Genomic DNA, 21,951 nt, shown 5'->3' with positions numbered 1-21,951 from the left:
CCGTGATCCACCTATCCCACTCTCATTTTCCAAAAGCCCCGGGAATCCCAGTAGACATCGGAACAGATTTGTGGGGATTGGCTTCCTTATGAAGATTCAAAGGAGCAGCCTGTGAACGAGGCCCCTGCCTCCTGGCAGTTACCGTCTGCTTGGAAGGAGAGAGAGAGAGGCTCCGATTAAAATGGAAAAGGGGGGAAAAACCCTTCCAAAAATAGAGACCTGAATGGATTTCTTAATGAGATAGAACTGCTGCGTAAATGTCTTCCACCCCATCTTCCCTGTTCCACTCCCTTTCTTTCCTGTCTCCTCAGCACCTTCCCAATATTGAATCCAACACAATGAGTTGTAATCATGTTCTGTCCCCAGATTGCAGCATCCTTTGTTCCAGAGGCCATAGTAGTGCTAGTGCACTGAGCTGATTTCAGGTGCCACAACTTAAAGAGAATGTGAGGACATTGGAGTGGTTCAGGGACCAGTATCCATTTAGGTGGGAACACCGGGGGACAGGAGCAGTGAGGACAGAGGAAAGAAACTGCGGTTTTTTTGCCTGGAGAAGAAATGGCCACAGGGAGCTTTAATAGCCGCCTTCAGGCCTGGGGAAGGTATTTGCACATGTGCAGGGGAGCAGCCCTTTCAGGGTGTGGGCAGACAGCAAGAAATCGTGCAGGACGGCAGCATACAGGGCGTGCAGACTCTGAAGAGCAGGCCAAATACAAAGATAGGGAGTCCTGGGACTCGGCGGTGGCTGGAGGAGCCCAGAGTGCTATGGGCCTGCTAAGAGTAGCCTTGTCTTGGGCAGGAGAGATAACCACAGAGAGGCTCTAAGAGGCTTGTGGGGAGAGTGAGTGTACCACTTTGCAGTCAGGTGTGCCTCCTAGGGGTTTAGTGATTTATTGGATTGATGCTGGAGCTTGGACTGGTGTGGCCAAGGACCCTGCTAGTGGGAGTGCCCCAGTACCAACGTCAGCAACATCTGGGTGCTAGAGTGCAAGATGCCTACCTAGGAGCTCACTAGAACACTGGGTGCCCATGTGGAAGCCTGGAGCCAGGCAATGCTAGATGGCTACCTGGTAGCCTGCAAGAGCACTAATTGCCTGCCCGGGAGCCTGCTGGATCACTAGATGCCCACCTGGGAGCCTGCCAGAGTGCTAGGTGTCTGCCCGGGAGCCTGCTGGAGTTCTAGGCATGCACCTGGAAGCCTGCTAGAGCACTAGATGCCCACCAGGGAACCTAGGAGCATTAGCTAGTTGCCTGGGAACCTGGAAAAATGGAGAATCTCAGGCCCCATCCCATACCTCCTAGATCAGAATTTGTATCTCAACAAAGCCCCCACGTGCTTCTATGCACATTAGTGTTTGAGAGGCAGTTCCCTGGCAGAGAAATCATGAGGCAGCTTGTTCACAAACTAGCCAAGGAACATGGGGGAAGGGAATCTGTGGGTGGAGTTCTGGCTTGGCCAGTGGCCAGGGGCTCTGTCCTTCTGTGGGGCCACTGCTTCCACTTTAGAGCACCAACCCCTGCCCTGAAGTGCACCATGGAGTTGTACTCATGAGGCCATGCTGAACTCCTGCAGCAACTAGAAATGCCAGGAGATTACATTTAGGTGGCCGCCTCTGCCTCATGGGTCCCTCAGAGGAGGAAGCCCAGAGCAAACCATGTTGCTGTCTTGGGAAGGCTAAGCTGCCCCACCAGGGCCCAGAGGACAGGACAGCAGGGGCTGCCAGAACAGCCCAATGGTCAGGCTTTCCTCGGCTGTGGGGCAGAGGGAAGGGGCCAGAAGACTCTTAGAAGGAGGGGAGAGCTGGGAGGAGGCACATGTGGAGTACTCAGGGCAGAGGTCTCTCCACCATTGTTTTCAGGTTAGGGCATTTTGAGGGTGAGAGTTTGGTTTTATAGATTTCAGGGTTTTTTTTTCTTCCCCTTCTTAATGGAATAAGCATGTTTCCATTGGAGCTCATAGCAGTCTAGTTGCTAATGAAAGGCAGGTGCCCAGAGCCCAGGGTTCTGATTGCCACCACATGGAGCAAGAAGGGGGTGGAGTGGGAGAGAGACTGGTGTCTGGCTCTGCAAACCAGATAGGACAATTGGGAAATGCTTATGGGGGCACAGAGGGAGTGAAATTTCCAAGAAGAAGAGAGACTCACAGAGGGCTCTCTGGCAGCAGGGCCTGAGGGACAGTTCAGGAGCCCAGAAGGGGAGGGCCACTTGGCATCAGTACCCCTAGGATGCCCAGCCTCTCTGCTCTGGATCTTGTGCCCTCACTTATTCCAGTACCCACAGCACCCACCCCCGTTCCCCACCGGTCCGCCCAGGAGCCCACACGGTGCCGTCGATGTAGAAAGATCCCACAGTGAGAACGGCAAGAGAAGAAAAGCCTTGTTCTCTTTAAAGGAAAAGCCCAGAACTTTTTCAAGGAAAAAATAAAAAGAAAAAGATAGTTTGGTGAGGCAGAGTTTTAACTTTTCCTACGAGTTCCAAAAAGAGAAATGGAAGTCCTGAACTATGCAGTCACCTCTTCCCCCAATACAGGGGTTCAAGTTCAGGGCCAGGAAAGAATCTCAGGTGTCTTGAACCTACAATCTTTAAAGGGCATCGTTTTATTTTTAAAGAATACATTAAGTGTCTTATAGATTTGGCAACCTCTAATCAGGCAAATGAAACCTTCACAAAAATGGAAGCTTGTGAAATCTTTGGAGAAAGAAGTCAGATTCCTATTAGTTGTGTGTGTGAGTGTGCGTCCGAGAAGGAGTGACAAGAAGGAGACGGACACACATGGATGGGCAGGGGGTTTCAGAGGTGGGTGAGGGTCTGGGTGTGCCGCTGCAGCACTGCCTCCTGTGTGCATGTGAGAGAGATAGCACGTGTGCATGGATGCTTTGGTGTCTGTTCTGTTGCAAATTTCCCTTCACTGCTTCCACATGCTTGGGCATTGTCCCTTTGAAAAATCAGGATTTTAATGAAGTTTGTTCTGACAAGGAGTGAAGTGTGCAGCTTGCACTCCCTCAAGGACATTGAAGCCAAGGCATTGTCCTGTTTACCCGAACAGGAAAGGGCAGTGGGCTTGGTGGGATCATAGATAGCCTGGAGCCACCCTACGCCTCCCCAGCCAATCCTGGAGAGGGGGAGCCGGGAGCCGTTTAGGACGGGATCCCAGGGTGCTGCTGGGAATCTAGGAGCTTTTCCTGCTACCCCATTTCATATCCTCCTCTCCCCACCTTTCCTTCAGGTCCTGAGCTGTGTCAGCCCAGACAGTGCCAACAGCCCCGAGGTCCCAGTAAAGATCCTCAACTGTGATACCATCACTCAGGTCAAGGAGAAGATTCTGGATGCCATCTTTAAGAATGTGCCTTGCTCCCACCGGCCCAAAGCTGCAGATATGGATCTGGGTGAGTAGGCTGTCCACCCAGGGGCTGTCCTTGTGGCTGGTCCTGAACACACCTCACCTTCTCCTGTCAGCAGAGGCAGGGCTGGAGTAGAGATCCAAGGGGGAGAATCACTGGCTGGAGAGAGTCAGGCATGCCCAGACCCCGGAGGAGCCCATGGGGTTGCCTTCCTGGACTGCTTGGAATTGACCAGAGCTGGTCAATGAACAGTTTGCAGAGAGGAGGCCACGAGTCACTTGGTAGTCTGTTGGTGATCTGCCTGGCAGGATATGCCTCTGGGGTCCTTTGAATAGCAGAGGGGTGGGAAGTGAAGGAGTCATATCTGGAAAGAAAGGGATTTAAGGGCAGAGTCCACTAGTCTGAGCTCCTGCATCCCAAGGTCCTGCCACTACCTCTGTTGTCACCCGAGGCTCTTCCCTTCTACTCAGTTCCGTGGCTATAATTTTTGCCGAATACCTACAGCTTGAGGGAGCTGGATCAGTGATAGAGAATGGAGAGAAAGTATAGGGAAAATGAGATATGACAGCCTGCTGGGGAGAAGGATGACATTTTAACTCAATGTTCCACGAATAGATCTCCCAGCCTCTATAAACAAGGGCATGCTGGTTAGGGCCACCTGTACTTAGAGCCAGTTATGGTTTGCATAAGCATTTCATAGGATGCTATCCGGGGGAAATCCTCATGGGGAGCCCCAGGATCTGAAGAGGCCCGCGGGGAAGAGAGGTGGTTCCAGCATTGTGAGCCAGCATCAAGCACATCTAGATTTGAGTCCTGGTGCCTCCAAATCCTAGCTGTGTGACCCTGGTCAAGTAACCTGTGTGTATGCCTTAGTTTCCTAGCTGTAAATGAAGATAATCATAGTGCCTGCCTTGTAGTAAGAATTCAGTGAGATCATGCATGTAAAAGCCTCTTTAATGCAATGTGTGGTCCATCGTACACATTCAGTAAGTATTGGCTGCTGCTGTCACTGATTATGAGGATAATATAAGGATACTGAGTGTGCCTGTTTGTTGATGCTGGGCATGGAGGGAGAAGCACTGATGTGTGTATATGCTCGTATCTGGAGATTCCTGGCAACAAACATAGTGGTGGGAGGACCCCTCAGACGCCTCTAATCCATCCATCTGGCCTCTAAGCTGGCTTTGGCTAAGCCATCCAAGACAGACGGGCATCTATGCTATTTTCTAGAATCCAGAGGGAATTTTCATCGCCTCCCACTGCTTCACCCCACTCCCTCTGAATTCTGATGCCTAAAGATTCTTAGGATCAGGAAGTTGTAGCAACTCCTCTAAATTCTCACTTCTTCATTTAACCCCATCTTCTCTCTCTTGGCTCTTGGCTGAAGGTGTTTGGCCCTGTGCTCTGAGCTTGGATGCTGAGGGAGGGACATTGGGTGAACATGTGTCTCCCTCCACTGTGGAGGTGTCTCTGAGTATGCTGTTTCTGGGACACAGAGGAAGCCCATATGTGATATGGTGGGGAGGGGTGTGAGTGTGTGCTCACGTGTGTGCCCTTAGAATCAGACCAGACCTATGTGTCTGTGTGCATTTGATTTGCTTTTGCTGCCATGAAGATCCCACAGACTCACAGGGTGAAGGAACCTGTTATGGCCCAGTGGGAGACAGAACAGTTCCTGGAAGGAGGATTTTTGTGTTCCCCACATCCAAACAATTGAGTGGGATACTCCTTAAAGAGTTTTTCCAGGGAGAATTGAGTTTGGTAGTGGAACCAGCTAGCACCCACTGTTCCTTTGTTTTATCTGTGGGCATCTTCAGCTTTGCAGGGTCCTTGATGCAATTCAGGTGGGAGGAGAGTCCACACAGAGTGGGGCCAAGAGGGAGAGCTGTGCTAGGAGCAGGCTCCTTCATGCTGGAAGCTGAGATTGCAAAGGTGTGCCAGAACACAGAAAGAGCACCTGCATGCAGCTGCATGAGGAGATGTATGCTTCTATGCTTAAGAATAGGTGATCTCCCATGGAAGGGCTTGCAGAAGGCAGCCCCGTGAGCTTTGTCCTGAGAGTCCCTTAAATCGCTCCCTTAAAAAGCCTGGGAGCACAAGCCCAGCAAAGCAAGTCTTTTATGGGATGCAGAGCCTCCTGAAGCCAGAGTTCTAGACTATCTGGAGTGGAAACAGCAGCAGCAGACAAAGCAGGCGCAGTCACTCCTGCCATCCACCATGACGAAAGGAAGCCCAAGGGCAGCTCTGCAACAAGGGCCTGCCCAAGGGTGGCTGGTCTCCGCAGCTAGAGGCTGCACAAGCCAGGGAAAGGCTACCCACTTCCAAGGGGAAACAGGTCTCCAGTGCTCACCGTGACTGTTCAAGCTCCAGGCACCCAAACAAACAGAGGTGATCCCTCTGCCATCACATTTGCTGCTGGGCCACACCTGGAGAAATAAGATCCCCACAGCAGGGACAGATAACAGGGAGAAGCAAAGAGAGGCCTGGGGCAGTTTGAACCTTAGGGCCCCCTCTCACTGGGAAGGAGCATCTCGCTGAGCTGCTCAGCAATGTCTCCCTGCTCAACCATGATGGGTGCTTTTCTGAGAAGTTCCCTTTTTTCCTTTTAAATCCAGTGTTTGGAGCTGCCTGCAAAGCTCTAGGCTTCTTCTTACCAAAGCTAGATTGCATCGCAAGAAAAATGAGGCCTGCTGAGAGACCCAAATGCTTTTTCCACACCGTTCAATCACAGCCCCCAAGGGGAGAGAAAGGCAAGGAAAGTTGTTCCCATCATGTAGGTGAAAGTGCTTTGAAAGCCTAAGAGCAATTTACAAGTGTAAGGTGTGACTATTTATGCCAATAGGACACATAGCACATTGGCACTCACTCAGCCCCAAGTGCTGGACAGGGCCAAGACAGCACAGTATGCCCCCTGACTTTCTCCCCCTACCCGCTGTGCTTTCTTCTCCCACTGCTGAGGGCATCCAGCAAAGGTTGCCTTCCCTCTCCTGATGCCCAGCCCCTGGCACAGCAGGAGCACCCATCCCAGGCCAGCTCAGCAGGAAGCAAAGACATTTGACACCACCCTGTCATTGTCCCAAGTAAATCCAGCCCAACCCTCCCCGCTCTTGCTTGGCTTTTGGCTCCTGCCTTTCATCATCACTGTGGCCCCTGGCTTTGTGATGCTTTGCCTAACTGCTCACTCCTGACATGTCTGTTCATTGCTCCTCAGAGCTCTCCCACTCCTCTCCCTCTGCTCCCTCACCAGACTTGTCCAGGCATTAAGGAGCTAAGATGGGAAACCACGTTAGTAAGGGTTCTCCAAAGAAATAGAACCAACAAGGGTTGTGTGTGTGCGTGTATGCGTGCGTGCATGTGTGTGTGTCTAGAAACAGAAAGAGAGAGAGATTCATTTTAAAGAGGTGGTCACACGATTATGGAGGCTGGCAAGTCGAAAATCTGCAGGGTTGGCTGGCAGGCTGGAGACCCAGGGAGAAGGCGACATTGCAGTTCAAGTCTGAAGGCCATCTGCTGGCAGAATTCCCACTTTCTCAAGGGAGGTCAATCTTTTGTTCCAGTCAGGACTTCAACTGATTGGATGGGGCCTACATTATGGAGAGAAATCTGCTTTATTCAAAATCCCCCCTGGTATAAATGTTAATCTCATAGAAAGACACCCTCACAGAAACATCTCGAATACTGTGTGACCAAATATCTGGGCACTGTGGCCCAGCCAAGTTGACATGTAGAATTAACTATCCCAGGAACCGCAGGGCCCACCTTTGCTGCAATCTGTTGGAAGCTGGGGAAGGAAAGCGACCACAGCGGGAGGAGCTGGGACTGAGGCGGAGCTCTAAGGCACAGTGCCCAGGTAGCACTCCCCCTGCTACATGTGAGGCTGTCCCCACAACCAGGTTTACGTCCCTTTCCACTCACAGGTATCTGGGCAGGGTAGGTACCTGTTTGCATCACTTAACTCTTCGACAAACATGAGAAGATCCTACCCTGTGGCCAGCTCTGTGCCAGGCATGGAGGTGCCAAGGTGCCTAGGAGAAGTTTTCCGCTTCTTAGCAGACTAGCAGAGGCAGGACATTTTTCTGTCTGAACTAAGGAGCTCTTTTTCCTCCTCCCTTCACTCCTCAAGGGAAATCATTGGTGCCATTCTTTCCCCTGCACAGATAGAGAATCTGCAGCTCAGAGAAGCACAGTGTCTGGGCCCAGGTACACAGCAGGGAGGTGGAGAGAACTCCGATTCCCTTCACAGGCAGTCTCCTCTGCGGCCCCCATTTCCTCTCCCTTCTGCCACTGTCCATTACCTCCAGAGATTCCTGTAGTTTGATGCAAATGCTCTATCAATAGCCCCAGAACTCCACCACCCTCTCTCTGTCTTGCAGCTCAAGTCGAGCGAGCTGAAAGGATGTATTTTTTCAAGTAAGTAATTCCTGTAGGCAATAAAAAGATACACTATCTTCTGAGTGAAATATAAAGAGTTCACAGCAGCTGTCTCCCCAGTTTGCATTTTCCTCTGCACCTGATGGGAAGGACAGATAAAGATAATGGGATTTTTCTTTCTTTTTTATTTCACCTCCCTCTCTCCCTGGAAGGTGGAAATGTAACAAATTGGATTGTGAGTGTGTCTGTCCTTTGTGCTTGGTGCCTGGAGCAGGGCATCCGGCTGCCGGGCAGAGCTGCTGCGAGAGAGGTCAGAGCTAGCAATTTTCTCTTGGTGCCATGCATATGAATGCCAGGGTCACCTTTCCTCCTTCCCACTGACACCACCTGCCTTCTAAACTCTTCTTTGACCCACCACACCGCCTGGAGTCATGCCAGAGCCCTGTGTTCCACATTCAAGAATATCTACTAAGTTCTAGCTTGTCTCTCTCAAATCAGGAAGTGGGGCACAGCCTGCCTTTGCCTTTCACTCTCCAGGCATCCCTAAATAGCAACAACTGACCAGTGCACAGCGCTTTACAGTTTACAAAGATCTAGTACCTTCAGTGCAAAGAATGCACTTCTATTTAGGAACTTCTTTTAAGCACCAGGTGTCATAGTTCAATCATGTTATATTTGGGAACTTGCTGTCACAATAATTTTTTTTTTAAAAGAACATTTGTAGAGGGTCACCCCTCCTGCTCCCAGGTGAATTTTCTGGCCTTTTTAGCAGATACACTCTGATCTTCTCTTGGCTCTCCTAGCTCTTCTCTGGTGCCTGCTCCCAGCACTTCAGCTTGGCCAGATGTTGAAGGTCTCAGGGCTCTCCACCAGGTGTTTCCTTGGGGCTCCCTGCTGACAGGCATGCAGAGCCATAGAATCTCGTCTCCTCCGCCAGCCTCCTTCTCGGCCCGAGGTTTGGAGGGTGGAGTGGACCCTGTGCAGGGCTGGTGTGTGCTTCTAGTGAGAACCTGTTCACAGTGCCCCCAAGGTAAGGAAAGGTGGCAGGGGTGAAAGTCCAGGCATGTGGTCATGAAGGTGGTCCTGCATGAACTGTGCAGGTCAATTTTGCTGGCTCTGCCTAGCCTAGTTGGTGCCTCCTTCCACCCTTGCCTTTCTTCAGCAGCCCTTCCTGAAGCTTCCTGGGATGGGTCTGAGGAGAGATGATGATAGGAAGACTGGAAGGGGAGTTAATGCAAAGCCTGAAGGGTCCCCAGCCTGGGGTAAAAGGAGGTGCATGTGCACATGTGTGTGCGCATGTGTGTGTGCGCATGTGTATGCATCTGTGTGCGTGTGTGTGTGCATGTGTGCGCGCATGTGTGCAAGTGTGTGCGCATGTGTGTGTGTACATATGTGGGTGCCCTTGCACCCATCTGCATATCTACACTATGAGGGCCAGAACTACAGGGTGCTGTGCGCCCTGGGGAGAGTTTGCCTCTTAGCATGGCACCCACTGGTGGGTAGGGGACTCTTCAAGAGTCAGACCAGTGGGGTCCTCCATGCCAGCATCTCCTTCCAGGTTGGCCTGTGGAGGATCTCAGCTTTCCACTGCCAATTACATGGATCTCCACACACTTGGAGGCAAGCCAGGTTCCCTCTACCTCCCCTTCCTAGAGACTCTGTAAGCACAACCTGGCCATCTTCTGAACATCCCTGAAACCCACACCCCTAAGCATCCCTGAAACCCATCTCCACAGCCATCTCCTGAGCGTCCCTGAAACCCACACCCCTTCCACACTGGCTTAGCTTAGGTCCTCACTGCTACTTCTGCTTTGAACAAAGGCAGCCATCCGGGCAGGGATCATGCCTCTTTGTCCCTCTAATAATGATCTCCTCTCCTTGTCCCCTCTCTACTCTGTATTGATGGCCTCAGCTCAGTCCCAGACACCTTGGCAAGGCATGCTGGATCTTTCTTAACTCAGGTCCTGACCTCCCTACACCTCTCCAGCCTCTCCTTTCAACTTTCTCCTGCTCAGACTCATCGATCCCTAGAACTGTGGCATGAGTGTCACCTTTGGACCAGAACACTTATCCCCCTGGCCAGCCAGCAAACGCCCACTCATCCTTCACAATTTAACCTGGGCAGCCCTTTCCCACCAGCTCCCTGTAGCTCTTCCTCCCTGTCTCACCCCTGCCCTGACCACTGGGCTCTTGCACAGCCCCTCCGCACAAGAAGTCTTCAAGGGCAAGGTTTATGTTTTACTCCGTTTTCTTGTTTAACTACCTCTCATGCCCAACTGGCAGTGCCCAGCACACTGGGGGCACAGAGTAAGTGTTCTTTGATGAATGAGTGAGCATGGAGCTGCAACACCTTCTGGACCTGGGTTCTCACCATGGAGACTGCGTCTTGTGAGATGGGACTCCAGGTGTCCTCTTTTGTAGGAGCAGGTGTTTGTGAGGAGTTACTCTGCCCCAGGATTTGCTTCAGCCCTCTCTGAGCTCAGCATCTCATAGCATTTGATGCCTGGGAGGTATTTTCTGGCTTCTCACTGTGCCCTATGGGCAGGCAAAAGGCCAAAAGGCTCAGCCTTCATGGGAGGACTCTGGTCATTGGCTGAGCTGTGACATTGCCTCTCGACTGGTCCTAATGTGGTCACCTCCTACGGAGCAAGGTAGAGAATCAAAAGAGAGATATTTTTAGTGATATTTTTATAGGCAAGACAGAAGGAGCCCATCTGGTGAAAAGAGGGCTGGACCAAGCACTGGGGTACCTGGGTTCTATTTATTTTCATTACTGTTATTAAAACTAAGCACACATTGAATATGCAACAAAGCACAAAATTAGATACCGCCCTCACAGAGGGCCTCCTGAGGCTGATTCATCCAGCCGTGCACACCATGAGAGGACCAGGGTGCTGGCCTTCATATCTAAGGTGGCAGGGCTGTCTCATCCTCAGCTCACTCAACCTGACCTTGAGATCTTTACTTCTGGGGTGGGGATGAGATTTTATGAGCCCAGCCATGCAGCTCAGGAGAGGGCACTGTTCCTGGGCTAGAGGGAAGCCACCTGCGATGGCCTTTGACCTTGGCTTTTCCAGGCCCCTGATTTACTCAACAGAGCTCTATGGCTCAGACTTCTATTGAGAGAAGGTCAGGAAGTTGTAACAAGAGCACTCCAGAAAGCTGAGCCCATACCCACTATCTGATCTTCTTGAGATATTTCGTGATGAGTCTAGGGAAAATAGAGACCATAACTGGCCTGAAGAAGAGGTTTCAGGAAAGGAAGGAGGGCAGGTAAGTATGGAAGTGAAAGTGGGTTCTGGCCAACAGGGTAAAAGTAAGGAATTTGGGCAGAGAAGAGTGACATTAAGGGTGGGCTTTCCTTGTCAGCCTACTTGAATTATTCTGTGCCAGGGAATGTGGGGCTGCCCACCAGTTATACTCCACCCTCTCTCCTCCATTCTGTGTTCAGCTGGGTGGTCTACTCGTGATCCTTTCTTCTTTCCTGAAAGCCTCAGGAATGGAGCTGCCTATACCAGTTGCCCATCCCTCTGGACTCTCTTTCATCAGGACTAGGTTGTAGATGCTACAAAGCAATAATTTCAACTACTACTTTCTTCTCCTCCTTCTCCTTCTTCCTCTTCCTTTTCTCCCCCTCCCCCTTCTTCTCCTTCTCCTCCTCCTCCTCCTCTTCCTCCTTCTTCTTCTTCTTCCTCTTCCTCCTCCTCTTCTTCCTCCTCTTATTCTTCCTCTTCTCTTTCCTTCTCTTCTTCTTTCTCCTTTCTTCTTCTTCTTTCACCTTTCTGATTTTTCAGGGAAAAAAGCACATAGTAAGCAATTTTTTTTTCTGTCTAGAAGATAACAAAACAATAGGCTTGAGTGATCTAAAAGCAAGCTAAGTGTACTCCTTGATTTCAGCCCCCTCTCTGTATATTGGCTTTTGGGGGAACATTCCTGACTTTTCGAGATAAGTCCCAAGGAGACATGACCAATCTACCCAGTCTTTTTGGATAGGGGCATGGAGGTAGGTGGACTCTCATTCTCATTCTCATAATTTCTGGGAATGACTCAGACAGGGTTGTTGAGTATGGCCGCCCAGGCTGTGCACTGCACAGCTCGAAGGGGAATTGTACGTCATGGAAGAAAACCTGCCCTGGCGCCCAGAATCAGTCACCAACTGTCATTGCCTAATTGACCAGGCCATGTAGTTTATTTGGATGCTCCTGAGATGTGCTACAATTCTTTATCAGCAAGGAGTACCAGTGCAGCTGCTAAGCTAGAGGGCTGTCTGTCCACTGGCACCTTCTCCTTCTAGTCCTAGCAAGCCCCATAGTCACTTCAGTGGAGGAGACTCCCTTGGGGCCCAGCCAGAGGACTTAGTGTCCAGAGCTGAGTTCATTGCATCCCTCTCCCTAGCCCAAATATGAGGAAAGCAGAAGCTGGCTCCCTTTTGTGTTGTGCCTTACAGCTGTTCCTCCACCCCATGCAGCCTCTGACTTAACCAGGTGCCGCTCACTATGCAAGCGGGGGAGACTCACTGCCATATACTCCCCAACCCAGACTGGTGTCTGCCAGCATCCAACTGCACAGCACATCAGCTGTCTGGCCAGCTTGGAGAGATTCCTCTTCCTTTGCTCCAACCACTCAAAAGTGCATGCATGCATACCTCCATAAAATAACAAAACAAAACAAAAAAACTCAAGAAACAAAACAACACAATAACAAGCAAAAATGCTAGTGACCAGATACCTCAGTGAGGCATTTTCCCCTTTGCCCATTAGCCTAACCATAATCACCATGAGCAATCCCAGCTGTGACATCCACCGGACTAAGGGATGGATGGTCCCCAGAGACTTCCAGTGAACAAGCATATAGTCCCTATGCTTTCATTCCTTTGACCACCTGACATGAAGCTAAGCTCTAAATTAGGCAGCAGGGAAGCCCCAGGGACTGGAGGCAAGGGGCTTGGATTTTAGAAGCATCTCTGTTATTCCAAAGGGCGTGCCATCTGTGAAATGGGATTGGCAGCACAGACCACAACAAATGCACAATGCAGGGAGGAATTGGTGCTCTCTGCCACAAATGTGGCTGGTTGTGGACCAGCCTTGGCAGGAGGGAAACAAGGAAGAGAATCTGAACATGTGGCTCTGTGAGACATAGGAAGAAATCCCTGGTGGGTCAAGCAGTGACTGCCAGGCCACTTAATCCAACAACTAACCATACTCTGAATGAGCCCAGCGTTCTTTGCACATTTCAGAAGTATCAGCATCTGAGAGGCATTGAGCAGGATCTGGGCTGCCTGGAAACCAAATGTTTGGCTTGTTGGCTGGAACACATGTTGCATTTGAATTTAAGAGGCTGTTTCTCCTTTCTGGTGTGTGTCCATGAGAATGGTATGTGTGCGTGCATGAGCTCATACGTGTGTGTGCTGCATGAATTTATGTGTGTCTGACATGCACATGGATTTTCATGCGTGTACATTTCGAGATAGAAATGTGCACTTCTGCACCTACATGTGATTTGTACCAAGTATGGTGGTGGGGATTTGGCTGATGAGAAACAGCCTCACATTTCCCCATGTGTGATCCATCAGTAAGCTCATATATTGGAGGTGTTTGGGCCCATGAGAATAATATGGGGATGTAAGTATATCCTTGTAACATCAAATAATTAGGTGTTGGATGGATTACAACGTTGATATCATTTCATCAACTTTGTGGGGAAGGGGACGTTCATGGGCATGAGAATGGGTTTTGCTGATTTTTTCCACACTCTTTGACCCAATCTCCCTGACAAGGGTGACACACCTGCCAGTTTCACCCTATGGCATGCATCCCTGGAGCACATCTGGGGCTGTTCAGTGACTGAGCCTACAGCCTTGATTTCATCAGCTCTAAGAGCTTCCAATCAAGCAAACAAGCCACGCTACCACAACTGTGCCACTTTGCATTTGCCTCGTGCTTTGTCAAAGCTTAGTGTTTTATTATGTGCCTCTTTTGTTTGGCTAATACTTTTTGGGCATCTGCTTTTTACAGATGTAGCCATTCCTAGCAAGCAAATGAGCAGGGGTGGGTAAGTGATGTTAGCCCCATTTGGTCACATAGTTTGTTGGGATCAGAACCAGAACTGGAACTCAGGACCTCTCTGCGTTGAGAGCTTTGGCACTCCGTCTTCACAGGAGCATGTGCTAGCACTTACAATGGATACACCCTTGAGCTAGCACTGCGTAGGTTACCTACACAGGGGTCCTCAGCTTCCCCACAGGAGAGGTCAGAGGGCCTCTCTGAGATGCCACTGCTCTCTTGGCAGAGTGGCGACAAGGAAGTGGGGCAAGGATGATCTTGCAGGATGAAGACATCACCACCAAGATTGAGAATGATTGGAAACGTCTGAACACGCTGGCCCACTACCAGGTGAGAGGAATGTGGAAAGGGGAGGAGCTAGCCAACTACAAGTCCCTTGCCCTGGAAATCATTGCCCTGGAATAACAGGGCTAGACAGCAAGCCCCTCAACAGCACTCCATGTTCCCTTAGTGCTCCAGAGGAAATTGATGTCTCCCAGCCAAGAAACCAGGGAACCCTGACCTCTTTGGAGATAATATGCTGACATGCACACTTTCTGCAGGGCATGGGCAGAGTCACTAAGGAAGGCCCTCCTGAGAGGCCTTCCTCTGGGCATTTAAGGCTGGGTCATCTTCCAGGGAAGCACTGGGATTGAGAATGCTAGGGAGGAGCTCTTGCCAGAAGTTACTCCAAGAGAAGCCACAAAATAGAACACTAGTCAGTATCCAGATCTGTGTCTTGTTTTGCTCCAAGGAAAGCTGACAGCCTCCAAAGTCCCCTAGTTCTCCAGCAAGGCACCAATTGCCCCTTAGTGCCAAGTTCATCCTGATTTGTCCTTATTTCCTGGAGTGGCAGAGCTGCTGTGCCCAGGCCCTGAGAAGCTTTTTTCCTGTAGGTGCCAGATGGTTCCATGGTGGCATTAGTGTCCAAGCAGGTGACAGCCTATAACGCAGTGAACAACTCCACCGTCTCCAGGACCTCAGCGAGTAAATATGGTAAGATCCTACCGAGTGTCCTGGGGAGGCCCGGGTGTCCTGAGCAGCTGTTGTCATGACAGCAGCATAGCCAGAAGGCAGGAGACTCTTGGAGAGGGGAGATGGGGCATCAGACAGGCTGACCATCAGGGAAGAGAGCCAGGTGGGGGAAGAGGCCCCTGGTTTCAGTCCATCACTCTGATGCATAAGTGAGACCTTCATCCATGAGCAAAAGAGTAAAGCCAACTTTCATGGATGTCTTCCAGGCTGTAAGATGCCATTCCTTGTGTGATAGCTATTATCTCACATCATGTTCATAACAATCTAGTGAATTAAATAATTATTATTTCCCCCTATTATGCAGATTAGTACATTATAACTCAGGTGCACAGAGGCTAAATGATTTGTAAGAGCCACTGTTATTTTGCAGTGGAGTGCAGGTACAGACCAGGTGCAAAACTCTGCAGTGGTGGGGAGAGGGTGCTGGAGGTGGGATAGAAGCCAGAAGGAGCCCTGTTCTGCCCTATCTGTGTGCTTTGGGGCTAGTCATCTGACCACTATGAGCCTTGGTTATTTATTTATTTACCAGAAGAAGAGATTGAAAAATCTACTGACTGAACAGGGTCATTCTAGATAATAAATAGATGAATACAGAGAATAGTTCCTGCATACAGTAGGACCGCCATTTCATTTTCCCACTCAGTACTTATTTCGCAACACTTCACAATCACTGGTAGGAGTTTCAGCAAATAAACAGGAATAATTTGGCACAGGCCAGAGGGGAGGACAGACGAAGGTGAGCAGGTTACCAGGCGATTACTCATCCAATCAGCAGTTATTAAGGGAGACAGGCTACCTGCTCTTAAGTGTGTACTTAATTGGCTGCACAGAACTCATCCTGAGACATGACTTGAGAACTCTAACAAGGAAAAGCATTAAAAAAGTACAGGCTTATATTTTTTACAAATTGAATAATTAAGGGTTGACACGATGCAGAGTACAGGAAGGAGGGGGAGATCTGAGTGGGTAGAATTAGCCACAGATAGTTTCCTGGAGGTGGTGAGAAAGGCATCCCAGTTTCAGGGAATGCACCAAACCAAGGCGAGGTGACAGCACCGGCCAATGGCAGGAACAATCAGACAGTCGTTGGCTTCTATCAGAGTGAGGGATGCATGGTAAGGTGATGGGCTAAGGCCTTGTGGCCTCACATACATTGGGGGGTGATCCTTGCCTCGGCAGAAAACATGATCCGGTACACGGGCAGCCCTGACAGCCTCCGCTCACGGACACCTATGATCACTCCTGACCTGGAGAGTGGAGTCAAGATGTGGCATCTAGTGAAGAACCATGAGCACGGAGACCAGAAGGAGGGGGACCGGGGGAGCAAGATGGTGTCTGAAATCTACCTGACCCGACTCCTGGCCACTAAGGTATCAGACTTGAGAACTGGGTGCAGGGAGCCCGGAGGCTATGGAGAGGGACTTTGTCAGCCCACAGAAATGCCAGAGTAGCCAGTACCCAGCATTCGTGCTGGTGCCGGCTCTATTATCCACCCCAGGAGGCACTGCTGATCAGCCCCTGTACCGAACCTCAGAATCCTTCTCAATCCAGCGCTCCAGGCAAACCCCACCAATACATCGGTGTTGGCATGCAATCTGAAGATTTGTTTCTATCCCTTCTCTATGCCCTTCTGAAATGCTGAGACTCTGACTGCCTCTTTTCACATTCTTCTGCCATGCCTTATAAAAGAATGGTTTCTTCTCTGGGGTATCCTCTACAATCTCAAGTGGGGGAAGTCAGCGCTCCATCAGTGACTTCTCAGGCACCATTTCTTTTCTCTTTCTTTTTTATTTTTTTTTTTTGTTTTTGTTTTTGAGACAGAGTCTTGTTCTGTCACCCAGGCTGGAGTGCAGTGGTGCAATCTCTGCTCACTGCAACCTCCTCCTCCCAGGTTCAAGCAATCCTCCTGCCCCAACTTCCCAAGTAGCTGAAACTACAGGGATGCACCACCATGCCTGGCTGAATTTTTTTTTTTTTTTTTTGTATTTTTAGTAGAGGTGGGATTTCACCATGTTGGCCAGGCTGGTCTTAAACTCCTGGCCTCAAATGATCCGCCTGCCTCTACCTCTGCCTCCCAAAACCTGAGATTACAAGTGTGAGCCACTGTGCCTGACCCCAGGCACCATTTGTAATCCTGGTTCTGGGGACATTGCTTACCTGCAGTGCTAGTCTTTCACTCCTGAGACTGGGCTCAGCTCAGCTCTGTGCAGAGCCAAGTGAGTCACTGTTCATTAGCCAGTGTGAGTAATGCCCAAACAAAACCAGCAGATTGTGTTTGTCTGTTCTAACCAAGTGAGTGTTCATTAGCATTTGTGAAAAGTGCTAAAATAACACCGCCAGAGGGTGTCAACCAAACCGTGTTGTTGGCAGAGGAAGCCTTACGTAGGTCCAGTCATCAGTGTTATATCTCTTTTCCATGTGCAGGGGAAATTTAAAGCTGTTAGAGACAAATGAAGTGGGAAAAATGATTTAATGCATGGACATACCCAATTTCACCCAAGCGAAGTGGACTGTATACCATCCTCCCCTGCCTAGGTCTGTGAGGCAGGTTTTAAAAGCCATCCTCAGAACTACGTGAGTTGAGCTGTGTCTGAACGTATCCCACCTCTCCAGGGCACACTGCAGAAGTTTGTGGATGACCTCTTTGAGACCATCTTCAGCACGGCACACCGTGGCTCTGCCCTGCCCCTGGCCATCAAGTACATGTTTGACTTCCTGGATGAGCAGGCTGATAAGCATGGCATTCATGACCCACACGTCCGCCATACCTGGAAGAGCAATTGGTGAGTGAAGGGAGTGCAGGGGGCACATCAGGAGCCCTGAGGCCACCCAGCCTCGAGTCCATGGTGGTGGGACTCTGGGCCTCAAGGAGAAGGGCTGGCCAGAGTCTGTTTTCATCAGCAGGGACTCTGAGCAGGCACATTCTCTGGTCCTCCCCATCCACTCTTCCTAGATTTTTGTGCTCATTCCCTCTTTCACTTCCCTGTAGTAAAATCTGTCTGTGCATCTTTCTTTCCTATCACTTAGTCAGTTAACAAACATTTATTGAACCAGCTGAAGAAGCAAGAAATAATATGCCAAATGTCATGGCCAGGACACTCACCCATCCAAGTACCTCCTGGGTGCCAGTGATTATGCTAGACACTGAGGATAATGAGCTAATCAGACATGGCCCCAGCCCTCAATGAACTGACAGATGAGGGTGAGAGGCAAGGAAGTCTGCTGGTGTGGGACAAATGCTATGGAAGATGGAGGATGTGTCATGTGCAACCGGATCTTAGAAGGGCAATGTCTAACAGTGACTGGCAAGCACTTTTGAAACACACCTAGGAACCAATCAGGTGAACAAAGGGCATTCCTATTCTGTTCAAGCAGTTGCTCTCTTCTCATAACCTCCTTTTCCAAGCTCTGTGTAGTGAAGAGACCTGCCCTTAACCACTATGTCTTCCTTTGAGACAACAGGATTCTCCAAATACTAACTGACACTCTAGGTGTTCTCCTCTATGATCCCCTCTGTCCTTTTAGCATGGAGCATCCTTCCTTTCACTTGTGAGTAATTTGTATTTGAGGTTGAAATTTCAAGATCTCACATCAGTATTCAGCACTTAGTGTGGAACCTTGCAAAAAGCTGGGTCTCAGCAATTATTGATGAGATGCAGAGCCAAGGTGGTCTCTGGTTGAGAGCTCTACCTGAGGCAAAGCTGGCTTATCCTTTGTCCCATCAGTTCCAGAACTGCCTCCCTGTAGCTTTTCCATGGTGCCTGTCCCAGGCTCTTCTTCCCCAGATCATTCTTCTGAGGCAGTGTGGGCCTGTTGCCCAGCACCGACAACTGCTAGGATGGGCAAGGCATTAGGGCTCAGCCAAGCACCCTGGCACCTAGCCCCAGGCCCCAAAGCAATGCACAGATGAAGGCAGAAGTCAAGCTTTGGTACCAAAGCTGTGTTAAATGTGGTATGCTCTGGCTCCTCATCCTCTTCACCGGGAGAAGAGACTAGCCCTGCTGAATATGAAAAACCAGGCAGGAACCAAGGTTGAGACCACAGGACCGAAGCGTGGGGTTTGCTCACACATTAACTCCTGGTGAGAGAAGACCTTCATCCCGGGGTTCTTCCAAACTTTCTGAAATAAGGCTCAAAAATCTAGATTGCTCACTCAGTGTAGCAAAACTGGGTGATGCGACTTCCTCCTTTGAAAGCTGTGCTGGGTCTAATATCTCCCAGGACCTGCCTCTAGGTAAGATGCGTTTAACTCTCCTAGACTTCTAGACTTCTTGGCATGACTATTGGAAACTGTTCAGTGGGGCATGTCCCCAGCCTACCAATCTGCTTCTGTCAGTGAGTCTTCCTACTTACTGCCTCCATTGAATGTTAGCAGCCTTCAGGAGATAAAAAAAAAGGCTCTGCCCAGAACTTATCTTGGTGCTAGCTGGAGAAAGTTGGGTCTTTCTAAACATTTCTACCTGCTTTTAGTAGCACATTGCAGGAATATCACCTACAATGGTATCCAAACCATTTGTTTTCACCCCGTCCCTCCTGCTGGGGTGAGGACACCCCCAGGGGTGCCATAATGTCCTTGGAGTAGAGCCACATCCTTCTTGGATCCCAGCTCTTCCAAGTACTCAGGTCTGAGCAAAGGAAACCCCAGGAAGTAGACAGTCCTGCTAGGCTCAAGTTCTCCCATCAAAGGACACTTTCCCCCAACCCAGACTTGATGTGTTGCTATGCTGAGCAAGACACAGTAGGTCTGGGAATTTTAAGATCTGCATATTGACTTGGAGTTAATTGTCTCTGATTGAAAAGTGATTATTTTTTTATTCCTGGCCCAAGGTGTAACCCACCCTCTCCCGACCTTCTTCTTCCACAGTTCCCTACCTCTTCTCTTTTAAATAAACCTCCTGCTCATTTAGCCTGAGAGGCTGCAATCAACCAGAGATTAGTGCCACCACTAATGTTAATAATATGCTAATATTTCATTTAGGCGGGAGCCTCGGGTGGGTGCTGTGGCTTCTGTGTTTGCTGTACCTGTCAGCAAACCTGGCTTGAGGACCAGAGAGCATAGGGGAGGAAAAACCAGCAGAGCAAATGTGGACTCCCAGAGTCCCTATTCCTGGGTGCAACTTCCGGAACAACAGGAAGATGTGAACAGAGACTTCGTTAGCTGAGAAGTCATGAGTCCTCCATTCAGGGCTCTGACCCCAGCTGTCATGAAGCCTGGGCAGCTGGAGTGACCCCTGCTTTCACCTGGGTGTTGTGGCTCTCTGAGTTTTTCTGGACACCATCCCATTATTTCCTATTAGAAATTTCCAGGGATGGAGCAAACACCGTCAAACATTGTCAGACCTCAATGCTGCCTGCCTGAGTCCCGCCCTGCACACTTTGTAGGAACTTAATAGATCCTTTTCGACTGATTGGCAGTCTTGAGCATTAGGTTTTCCTGTATTAAATTTGTTATTTGTACCTGCTGGCTGCTGGGAGATAGAACAAGTATAGAAATATTGTACTGGTTCTGTTGAAATGATGTAATTCAAAGAGTTTAAGTTCTAAGAAGCAAGCCAAGCACATAATGAACATTCTAACTATTACCATCAGTGAGAACAACCACCAAAACAACAATAAAACATCAGGGGAAATGGCAGGAGGCAGGAGTGGGAGCAGAGGGAAGGAAGTAAGCAATCCCTTGCATGGTGCCTAGTCCTCTTTCCCACCTGCGTCCCAGCGGGCTGGTTGGAAGCCGTAGGATTAGAGCCCACAGAGATGGCTACAGCCAAAAGGGGCAGAAGGCAGTGTCTCCCAGTGTCCCAGGATTGGGACACTTTAAGCAACAGGTTAACAGTAGCAGACTGCAGGGCACACTTTTCCCTCTTTGTCTTTGTTGATGCAGATTTCCTGTGTGCAACCCATCCTCCACCCCATTCCTCCAGGCCTCACCCTGCTAAGAAATACACAGGCCTGGCATGGTGGCTCATGCCTTGTAATCCCAACACTTTGGGATGCCGAGGTGGGCAGATCAACTGAGATCAGGAGTTCAGGATCAGCCTGGCCAACATGATGAAACCCCATCATACTAAAAATATAAAAATTAGCCGAGTGTGGTGATGGGTGATTGTAATCCCAGCTACTCAGGAGGCTGAGGCAGAAGAATCACTTGAACCCGGGAGACTGAGGTTGCAGTGAGCTGAGGTCGCCCTACTGCACTCCAGCCTGGGTGACTGAGCAAAGCTCCATCAAAAGAAAGAAAGAAAGAGAGAGAGAGAAAGAAAGAGAAAGAGAAGGCAAGGCAAGGCAGAGCAGGGCAGGGCAAGAGAAGGGAAGAAAGGGAAGGAAAGAAAGAAAGACACAAGTTTTAAAACTCCCACCATCAAGTGCCCCCTTCGTGAAGGCATTCTGGACACTGCCCTCTGGGTAGACTTGATGATTCCCTTGGTCCCATGTTGGACCCTACACATCTCTGGTCCTAGCACCAACAGTCCTCCCGGCATGTAGTCGGTTTCATGTCTGCCTTTCCATGAACCCATCACAATGCAGGCTTCTCGAGATCAGAGGATGTGTCTCATTCATCACTGTATCCCCAATTGCAAGCACAGTTCCTGGTGGGCAGGAGGTGCCAACCGGAAGAAGCAGGGAAGGGAAGGAGGGAATACGATGGGGCCCATGAGGTGGGTGAATGTGGGTTTTCAAGCATGCCAGCTTAGAAATGAAAAGTCCAGTCAGCTACACTGTACTTCTCAGCCCCAGTAGGAGTAGGCTCAGAGGCCCAGGCAGGGAGGAAGGGTGTGACTTCTGCCAAGTCATACAGTAGATGGCAGAGCGTCAGATACGAAGCCTAGATTCCAAGCAATTCCTTAAAGTTTGCCAACTGGATACTCTTGTATCAGGCTTAGGAGCAGACAGATAGAGAGTTAGACATTCCACTTTATAACACACATCAAAGCTGCCTTTTAGGCCAAAGGGAAGATGATGAGCCCTGCCACCAAGGCTGGGTATCAAGTCCTCTCAAAGTACCTACCAAGATTATATCTCCGGATGAATTATTCAGCCTTGGCAGTTCTCAGTTTCCTGGAAGGTAAATTGGGGCCCTGCAGACCTGCCTTATCTCCCTTCCTGGGCACATCCCATCCTCAGCATAGAGAAGGCTCTTAAGTTCTATTAGTTCCCCAGGCTTC

At 49.9% G+C, this 21,951-nt stretch overlaps 1 protein-coding gene across 2 annotated transcripts in view; it reads left to right on the top strand.

Annotated features, from left to right (window-relative positions):
* The window catches only part of PLXNA4 (plexin A4), a 516,386-nt gene that overhangs the window by 477,099 nt on the left and 17,336 nt on the right, over positions 1–21,951 (top strand). For both annotated transcript variants that reach the window (XM_011941209.1, XM_011941210.1), the window contains 5 exons: positions 3,227–3,386; positions 14,001–14,104; positions 14,650–14,749; positions 15,968–16,158; positions 17,402–17,571. In XM_011941209.1, coding sequence (XP_011796599.1) covers positions 3,227–3,386; positions 14,001–14,104; positions 14,650–14,749; positions 15,968–16,158; positions 17,402–17,571 — 725 coding nt within the window. The remainder of the gene's footprint in view (positions 1–3,226; positions 3,387–14,000; positions 14,105–14,649; positions 14,750–15,967; positions 16,159–17,401; positions 17,572–21,951) is intronic.

Source organism: Colobus angolensis, unplaced genomic scaffold (assembly GCF_000951035.1).
Source record: "Colobus angolensis palliatus isolate OR3802 unplaced genomic scaffold, Cang.pa_1.0 Scaffold2, whole genome shotgun sequence".
Lineage (NCBI taxonomy): Eukaryota > Metazoa > Chordata > Mammalia > Primates > Cercopithecidae > Colobus > Colobus angolensis.
This window is presented reverse-complemented; position numbering and strand designations above follow the sequence as displayed.